General features: G+C 42.5%; 1 protein-coding gene across 1 annotated transcript; it reads left to right on the top strand.

The window, feature by feature from the left end:
• Positions 1-772: 772 nt before the first annotated feature.
• On the top strand, positions 773-8,966 carry leo1 (LEO1 homolog, Paf1/RNA polymerase II complex component). The gene is made up of 14 exons (XM_086107944.1): positions 773-839; positions 1,469-1,617; positions 1,812-2,110; positions 2,361-2,569; positions 3,216-3,320; positions 3,413-3,507; positions 3,660-3,808; positions 3,922-4,006; positions 5,048-5,142; positions 5,228-5,362; positions 6,518-6,653; positions 7,399-7,591; positions 8,188-8,285; positions 8,629-8,966. Exons 1-14 carry the CDS (start codon positions 782-784, stop codon positions 8,776-8,778), a joined length of 1,956 nt encoding a protein of 651 aa, XP_085964070.1. The 5' UTR covers positions 773-781; the 3' UTR covers positions 8,779-8,966.
• Positions 8,967-10,189: the final 1,223 nt, after the last annotated feature.

Raw genomic sequence — 10,189 nt, 5'->3', positions numbered from 1 at the left:
CTCGTAATATGTGGTTGTCAACGAGTGCACGAGTTTACCTTACTTGTAACAAATAGTCCTACTTTTATGCCAAGGTTCTCCTACAACTGTGCAGCAATGTCATACACAAAGAGCGCACTTGTACTATTAGGATGCCGACTAAATGCTCAAAGGGCATCACTAGTACCACATGATTTAACTAGTAGTGTGCCAAATTTTCAGAAATGTCATACAGTCGTGGAAAAAAAACGTTGCCAGTAATATGGCAGACCGACTATTGAACTAAATTGTAAATTACTAGTGTGGGTAAGGAGTTTGCATGTTCTCCCCGGGCCTGCGTGGGTTTTCTCCGGGTACTCCGGTTTCCTCCCACATTCCAAAAAAAAACCCATGCATGGCAGGCTGATTGAACTCTCTAAAATTGTCCCTAGGTGTGAATGTGAGCGTGGATGGTTGTTTGTCTCTGTGTGCCCTGCGATTGGCTGGCAACCGATTCAGGGTGTCCCCCGCCTACTGCCCGAAGACAGCTGGGATAGGCTCCAGCACCCCCCGCGACCCTAGTGAGGATTAAGCGGTTCGGAAAATGGATGGATGGATAGTGTGGGTAAAGCCTAGTACATGTACATGGTCCTAATGTTGGATATTAAGAACATCAATTCCCTGCGTTTTACCGCCCCCACGTGTTGTTTTGAACTCACTTCAGCATGGTGTCGTCTCCGGCGTGACCCTGGAAGTTGAATCTTTCTAATGACAGTCTTCACAGGTACTTCCGGTAGGTCACATTTCACACAGTTTTAGAAAAATGGCGGATATGGATGAATTGTTCGGTAGTGATGGAGAGAGCGACAATGACCAACGAGGTATGGAGCTGTCTTACGTCCGCTACTTATAAGACGTGAGAAAGCTCACCCAGTCAAAGATTTATTTTTGCACGGCTAATAATAACAGCAGTGATTGTTAGCCCTTCTGAGAACACTTTAACAACATGGGCTGCAATAAGCTAAGATGATAAAATATAAAATTTTCTTAGCCATTAGTCTCTCACATTTAGCGTTAGCCTACTTTCAGCACACTACAATTGTTTATGACATTTGACGTTGCTTAAATTAAATGCAGAGGTCATGCTCATTGAGGCTGATGTATGAGTTTAATATCCTGATCCTTTCTTTGATCTACATAAACGTTAAGTGCTAGTTATCTTCTGTAGTAACTCAACCAGCAGCAATAGCTCACCTGAGCATTGGAACAGTTAATCTTGCTGCAGACAAAAAAAGGTAACTTACTTTTAGAGAAATGCTAGTCTGCTTCCTGTCGGGGTGTCCTTGAACATGGCACAGGAGAGTGACGTTTTGTGAATTTGTCATTGTGTGATTACAATGACTGTGATAAACATAAAAAGTAAATGACAGACTCCTCCTAAAGCAGTTATTACTATTGGATATCATTTGAATGTGCAGGTGTGCCTAATGTTATGACCGATGTTCTCCAGAATCTGCTTCAGGCTCTGGATCTGACTCTGAGCAAGAGCAACCTCGCTCTGCCAGTAATGTATCTGGCAGTGGCAGTGACAGTGAGAGAGAACGAGATGATGATGATGAAGAGGAGGGCCATGAAGGTGGAAAACCCAGTATGAATAAAGTGCGTACCTTTGTTTGACAGTTGACTAGAATGAGTCTCAGAAATAATCGCATACTTAACTAATATTGTAATAGACGAGTGCTAGTCAAACACTAGCTTGAAGAAAGGATGGGGCTTATATTTATGGGTAATTCTTGCTGTATTGCGGCTCAATTCTCCATGACAGGAGTCCTTGTACATCCTTTTATTCCTAGGAACTGTTCGGAGACGACAGTGAGGAAGAAGAGCACAGTCAACACAGTGGCAGCGGGCGCAGCGACAACCAGTCTGAGCGGTCGGGCAATCAGTCTGACGCCAGCGTGCACTCGGATCAGGCTGAGAACCAACACTCCGATGCAGAGCAGCACAGCGGCTCAGAGCGTGGCCATCGAGACGACGAAGAGGACGAGGAAGATGGAGGCCGCCGGTCAGATGGCGGAAGCCCGGCAGGCAGTGGCATGTCGGGAGGGGGAAGTCCGCGCTCTGAGAGGGGTAGTGTCCGCTCTGACAGAAGGTCAGCAGCACATGGACTCTCAGGAGATGTTCTGTCTTTGCATAGATAGCCCTATTGTGCTTTAATTGACAGAAATGGTTCCGTTACCTTTTTGCCTGCAAACAAAGAATCTTAATCACAGAAACATCATGTTAAATCAACAATTTGTGATGTTATGACTTTTGAGAGTGATTCTGATCTTTGTAAAACCTCTTCATTTCTACCGGTGTAGCTAATAATGTGGGTGGATCTTCATTTTATTCTGTTGAAGCATTCACACCGACCTCGGAACCCCGCAGTCGGGTGGGGGAACCCCTCACTCTGACGGAGAAGGGTCAGGCCGTGAGAACCATTCAGATGACGAGAAGTGGGAAGGTGGGGCTAAGAGTGACCAATCAGAGGATGAAGAGGAGAAGCGGCAATACTCGGATGAAGAAAGAGAGAACTCTGACGATGAAGGGCCCAGGAACACAAAGTCTGGTAGGAGTTTCATGTGCATTTGGCATGTTTTGGCCAGCTGCAAGCCCACGCTAATCGCCAGATGAAGGGGAATGTAACACATTTGAGTTGTTGTCACTGCTGTTTCTGGTTTGTTGCTGTACAAAAAACGGTGCTTTTTTTTTCTTCCAATATGAGTTTTGTTTTTAGACCGTATCATGAGCTTTTTTTATTTTGCCCACATCCCCACTATATCATGCAGATTATCATATCATGAGATTCATATCATTATAATATATCCTATCGAGACGTTCGGATTTTGTTACGTCCCTACCGGTCTGTGACTGGTGAGCTCGTGTTTCTTCAAGGCAAGCAAAAAAGCTACACCAGATAGTGTATTTAGAAGACAATTTGCATGTTAAGAAGAGTGGCCAGAATTATAATCAAGACGATGTGACCTCATGTTAGTAACACTGAGACAGCTGATCATTGTTACCGCTCATTCACAAATCTTTATCGTTATTTTAGATGCAGAAACGGAAGGTGCTTTTCAAAGTTGTCACTAAGACACTGATCAAGAAAATGTTGAATGACTTTCATTTCCGATTAGTCCGAATGACAAGCTCTTCCACTCTCTGATATCGATCCTGCTGTGTCTTACCTTAAATTGTTGTTTTGTATTTTGCAGAATCTCTAAAAGGAAGTGATAGTGAAGATGAGTTCATCCATAGAAGAGCCAAAGCAAAAGCCGCTTCAGATTCCGACTCTGACAGTGACATTGGTGCAAATGAGAGTAAGACAACCCTGATGAGTGTTCACACTTCTCAGCTCATTTTTTTTCCCTGTCAGAGGATAAAAGATTGTTCATTCTGTGCTCACACACAGACAAGAAGTCTGTAGCAGATGACCTGTTCGGCGAGGCTGACGACATCTCTTCTGACAGTGATGCAGAAAAGCCTCCCACCCCGGGACAGCCCATGGTATCCACCTAAACTTTTTCATTACCGTCTCTGTCATCTTTAATGAGAATGACCAATCTGTTTTGCCTTCAGAGCGTCTGGCTAAAACTCGTTTGGCTAATCCCTTTTATCATGGCTCAGTGAAGCGGAGTTTGATGAGCTTTTCTCTTTAGGATACAGAAGATGGTTTGGAAGGGGAGCAGGCAGAGGAGGAGCCTGTGCCTGAGACTCGTATCGAAGTCGAGATCCCCAAAGTCAGCACCGACCTTGGCTCTGACCTTTACTTTGTTAAGCTGCCCAACTTTCTCTCTGTGGAGCCCAGGTTAGAGCCAATTAAACTTAATAGGCACACGTTGTACTCACACTAACTTAAAATATGTTTCAGTATAACTTCTGAATGTTGAATCGAAGTTCATTTGAATTCCCCCTTCGTAGACCTTTTGACCCACAGTACTATGAGGATGAATTTGAGGATGAGGAAATGCTGGATGAAGAAGGACGCACCAGGCTGAAGTTGAAGGTGTGTGTTGTCTACTCTAGCTAATTGTGTTCGAGAGTGGTCAGTCATTGCCACAATAACTGAAATGAAGCGTTTGCGATCACTTCTGATGAGTCTCCTGCAATGCTGTGGAGGAATTTTGGCCGTCTCTTCTTCACTGGATTGTTTGTAACTTTGTCATCATATTGGAGAGTTTTCCACTGTGAACTGCAATTAAGGTCATACTGCAGCATTTCAGTTGAATCAAATTTTGATCTGGCCCTCACATACCTTTATTTTTGGCTTGTTTGAGCCACTCGGATGTGGACTTGGTGTTGTATGTCATATTGTTCTCCTGTTGCATAAACCAAGAGCATTTGATCCCGAGGGCATTTTCTACTAGACACTGCAGAATGGACATGATGCACGCATCTTTTCTGCATTTGGGCTAGGATGGCGTGCTAACAGTTGAATGCATGGCAATAACATTGATAGCATCAAACTTGGTATAACAGTGGTCTGAAACTGGAAAACCAGGGGCCATTTGCAGCCACCTACTTGACATCAAAGTTGAAAGTTAGTGTGGTTGCCTCCTTTTTTGCCGTCTTATTGCTGTGCTTGTTTTCTTCTTTTTTTTTAATCGCCTATGGGCTAGTATGACATGATAGCTTTCAGTGAAACATAATTCTGAAGTGATGCCAAGTGGAAGAAAACTATATCCTGTTACCTAGTCCCTGCCATCACCATGTTCGACTGTAGGCATAATGTTGTTTGTTATCAAATGCTGTGTTATTTTTATGCTATAGGTAACATGCCGCACACTTTCCAATGAATAGTTTAGTCAGACCGGCCAACTAAACACAATGTAACATTGAATACTCACATTATATCTGAATTGGACACTTGAACCCATAGTGTAAATCCAGCCAATTTGGTTTCTCATGTAAGCATCTTTTGGATTTTTTTTAAATGTAAAAATGTAACCTGGTAGATTTGAAAAGAGCCTTGAAGTCAGATAAATTTAGACTTGATGCTGTGAAATTGACTCAACTCTGTCTGACAGTAAATCATTTCCTTTCCCAGGTGGAGAACACCATTCGGTGGCGTGTCAAGCGTGACGAGGAAGGAAACGAAACACGTGAAAGCAACGCGCGCATCGTCAAATGGTCCGATGGGAGGTACGTCCTAATTGTCAACCTCTTCCTTCGTCTGATTGCTGGCCCCTCTCAACTCTCTGCGCTTTTGCTTTTGCTTGTGCTGCAGCATGTCTCTCCACTTGGGGAATGAAGTGTTTGACGTTTACAAAGCACCTCTCCAGGGAGACCACAACCACCTGTTCATCCGTCAGGGTACTGGGTTGCAGGGACAGGCCGTGTTCAAAACCAAGCTCACATTCAGGTACTTGCATCCCCTTCTCTAGGCTATCAATGATAAATAAAGGCCTTGAAAATACGCTAATTCCGGTTCCTCTGCTATGTAATGATCTAATTAATAAAACACAAATTGAATCTATTTCCAAGCACCAAGAAGAAGCTTCTAGTCACGCTTCACTGAGAAATTTGTTCCAAGTCTTTGAATGAGTTTATACAAGCTGCCCAGGTCTGTGTAATCCTCTCAGCTGCCACTTGTCCACCTGGATGTTCTGTTTTGTCAAACCCATGGGACTAGTAGGATGCCATCCAAAGCCAATTGAATGCATAACAGCGCTGTACCCTGCCAGATTAGATTTTGCCTTTTGTTTTGATGGGGCAAAGAATGCTTGTTGACATCAGCGTGAAATTCATTCGCTTTGTGAGAATGAAAATGTATCCTTCCAATTTTCTGGTCCATTTACAGGCCCTATTCTTTTCTTTTGGCCATTCAAACTGTTTGCCTGAATATGAACAGTGCATTGCTACACAGCGCTGAGGCATTTCGATGAATAACTTGATAACAATGGCAAAGAGCAGTTAACAGGACACTCAACAATGCATTATAATGACGGACTCGCAACTCTGCATTCTGTAAATGACGTCACTCGCTGGAGAGTGCCGATCAAAAGCGTTTTTGTGTTCAGCACTTTGCTATGGGTCTAACTATGAACCTGGGTGGATTGCATTTAAAAAAACTAATGAAAGTATGCTTGAAATAGTTTTAGCCCGAAGTATGACTCAAAAATGGTTAGCCAAGTTTACTTCACAACTGCACTATTTTTGATTGCCACCAGCAGAGGCGCAGTGGATTCATAACTTGCTTTTGAAAAAAGTTAAGATCTCATCAAAGATATTGTTAATTTTTTCCCTTAGTGGATCAAGGAGATTTTGTGTACTAATTGCTGCCTTAACACTTAATTCTCAAAGGAGGCATGCAATTTTTCACAATTTTAAACATGTGCATGGTCAGTTTTGCCAAATTAGCCACCTTTAACTGATATTTAGTGGCTTTTCTGAACTCTTCAGAAACTATATTTCACAAGAATGACGTGCAACAAATCTGCGATAAAATTAATGTTTGAACAATACCGGAGTTTTCTGTGTTTTAATCTTAATGCCATGCGTCCATTTTCTTCACCAGGCCTCACTCCACCGACAGCGCCACACACAGGAAGATGACCTTGTCTCTGGCTGACCGTTGTTCAAAGACACAGAAGATCCGCATCCTCCCGATGGCTGGACGAGATCCAGAGTCTCATCGTAATGAAATGATTAAGGTGATTCACATTCTGTTCCGTTGATGTTTTGAGAACGCTCAACACCACTAGAAAAAAAACCATCCAAATGGCTAGTGGTGTCGCGTATACGCACGTTCCAGCTGCTTACACATAAAGACACATTGTGGCACGCTTACATAATAATGTTGGGCTGTGGTCAGCAACACTGACATTCTGTTTATGTATGTGCAGCCAACCCAAACAAAGGACGCTGCTGATCGCGTCCATCATACACAAAACCAAGAACTTGAGCTGCCTCTCATTGGCATGGCTTTATTGTTAGACTAATATCATTTGAACCTTTTCAGAAAAGTACAACAAACAAGAAGTGTCCGGTTGCCTCCATTCGAGCTTTGCATATTACCCTGATGATACCTGAATGAGCGTCTGCACAGACAAAGAAAAGCACAATTTTTAGCAAGCACCTTTGTTATTTGTTACTAATATTGTCACGGTAAGTTAAAAATTACTTGGACAATTACGCTATTAGGCTAACGATATCCAAAGCTAAACATGGCGCTTTACGCTCATATATTTCACTCACAGATGTGCTGCAGCACAGTCGCTGGGAATCACCTAGCTGTGTTGTTAGACTACGAAATGATGTAATATGATAAGTATTTTTGTCATTGAGCGTCAACTCATCAGCACCAATTCCATGTTGGGTCCATAGTAACCCATTAACAGTGACGTAATACATTTGAAAAGATTCTATTTAGCTTCCAATTGGTGTCTGTCAATGTAGAAAGAGGAGGAGCGCCTGCGAGCGTCTATCCGCAGAGAGTCGCAGCAGAGGAGAATGAGGGAGAAGCAGCATCAGAGAGGCCTGAGCAGTAGCTACCTGGAGCCCGATCGCTACGATGATGAAGAGGAGGGGGAGGAGTCCATTAGCTTGGCGGCCATCAAGGGCAAATACAAAGGAGGAGGCGGCCTGAGAGGTGAGCACTAATCATTCGTGGGAGGTAAAAAAGTGATAGTACTGAAGTACATTTTTCTGTTATCTTTAATTAAGTTGAGTAAGTATTTTTGTGACGACTTTGTACTTTTGCTCGTCACATTCGAAAGCAGATGTCTGTACTTTCTAACACTAACTTTGTCACTTTTTGTCATTCGCTGATCTTTTTTTTTTTTTTTTTAAACCTTGGCGTATGACTGTGTGATGTAACTGGAGAGAGGTTAAGTCAACAGCAGTTGAAATTTTTAATTGAAATCTTGGGGTCTTATAAGGCAGAAAAACAGGGACATCAGCGACATGGATGAATGTAAACCAAGGAGCGTTCAGAACAATGACACAAAAGATTGAGAGAAGCTATTCGGTATCCAAACACTATAAGCATATGGTTTTGAAAAAAAAAAGTCTCCTCTGAATAAAATATACAGGTAAGGTGTGTTGTTTTCAGTTGTCGGTGTAATTTAGCAATTTTTTCTTTTTTGGTTCATGTTCGCGCAATGTCAAATTCTTCTTATTTTTTGAATTTAAGAATATTGATTTTATTGAATCACCCACTGGTGTGCGCTGTCTCACTCAATCCAGAGGAACGAGCAAGAATCTACTCATCAGACAGCGATGAAGGCTCAGATGACGACAAGGCCCAGAGGCTGATGAAGGCCAAAAAGCTGGACAGTGATGAGGTGAGTGTCATATGCCACTCTGCACACAGGTGGCAGTGTGTTGCCAATCTGAAAATCCAGATTTTCCACATGCCTGCATGAGAGTAAGGGAAAAAAACAAGCAGAGAAAAAGTGCAGACTCATGTTTTCCATCTGCAGGAAATGTGCAACTACTAGTTAACAGTGAAAGTATTCAACGTCTGCCCTGTTTTTGATTTATTTACCATAGTTGCATAAACGAAACCTGGGTAAAAGATAAATAGGATGTAATTAATGAAATAGTTGTGCATCCTAATTTAGGCCCAATGCTTCAGTTCAATTCATTGTGGCGCTCCTGATGGGAATGTGTATTTGTTTATTGCAGGAGGGTGAGGGGTCAGGCAAACGAAAGGCAGAGGATGATGAGGAAATGGCTACAAAGAAGGCCAAGAAATACGTAATTAGTGATGAAGAAGATGAAGAGGAGGAGGGGGGAGAAGTGGAGGAGGAAGAAGACGACGACGATGATGAATGAAACTTTTTTTTTTTTTTAAATTTCTTTCACCGAACATCAGTCTATGGGCCCACGTGGCTGATGAACAGTCATACATTTTTTTTTGTATATTTTTTTAAGGAGAATTCTGTGTAGGTGTGTACAATTGTGTGATTGCTCAATTATATTGTGTACAGCCCAAGTGAGAAATAAACAGTTGACTTGTGTAACTCAGCATTCCCATGGCCTTTTCCTACATGTGTAATAATAATAATATTGATGAGGTGTCGGAGTCCATAGTTAGGAGAAGATCATTGGTCACTTTAGCAAATGCCGTTTTTAGTAGAATGGTGGGTCTTAATCACTGACTGAAACAGTTCAAATTGTTGTTAGCGGCCATGTAGCCGTTCAGCTGTTGTGCTGTGACTTTTTTAAGAATTTTCGCAATATACTTGAGATTTGAAACAGGTCTATAGTTACAGAAACTCTCTGGCTCGAGATTTGGCCACTTAAAAAGGGGTCGAATAAGAGCAGTCTTCAACACTGCTGCTACAGTGCCAGAGGAGAGTGATGAATTAATAATATTTAAGATGGACGGTCCTAAGATCGTAAACAGATCTTTAATGAGTTTGCCAGGAAGCGGGTTAACCACACAAGTTGTCTGTTTTGTTGCACTGAACAGTTTTGTAAGACTTTCAAGAGATACTTATTACCCCCCTTAGCATCGTTAATCACAGAATCTGGCGGTTTTTGGGACGGTGCCACTCTAACACGCACGAATAAGCAACACATACAAATGTTCTCAAGTACATGATGTATCCCTTTCAGTAGGTCTCAGTGCCGCCTGGCATATTGCAGCACGACATGGTACAACATTATACGACATTCAGGCAATTTGGCCCACATACCGTACTGTAAAAAAACATGAAAACATCACTTCACAATCAACCATATAGCATGTGTTTGTATACAAATAAATAAAAAGGAAATCTTCCACAAAACTGTACCACGGCCTTTAACTTTGGCCCTAGCCTGAACTGGTTGGCAACCACTAACAGGTGTACTCCGCCACTTGCCAATAGTCAGCTGATATACACTCCAGCAATGACGACAAGCACCCTGACTACCAAAACCGGTATAACACTATGTGATGAGGCAAGAGTAGCATAAAATGCCTGCAGTCTCCCTCCAGACAACCTGGTCTTTGTGCTACACACACGCGCACACACTCATACATACACAACCACATTGGCGCCCACACACAACTTTGAGACCTCCTGAGTGCTGTTCGCTCGGTTAAGGCTTCAAGATTGAATCTACAAAGGAGCTCATTGGGTTTCCTGAAAATGTTGAGCATTTGTAATAAAGCTGTCAGGGTAGTCTATAAAAAAGGCGAATGGTTCAGGGTAAATTGTTCCTATTCGTTGACAGCAAATTAAATTTTAGGCCTGCC

The sequence above is a fragment of the Hippocampus guttulatus genome, chromosome 3 (assembly GCF_054856545.1).
Source record: "Hippocampus guttulatus isolate MCC_2025c chromosome 3, RoL_Hgut_1.0, whole genome shotgun sequence".
Lineage (NCBI taxonomy): Eukaryota > Metazoa > Chordata > Actinopteri > Syngnathiformes > Syngnathidae > Hippocampus > Hippocampus guttulatus.
This window is presented reverse-complemented; position numbering and strand designations above follow the sequence as displayed.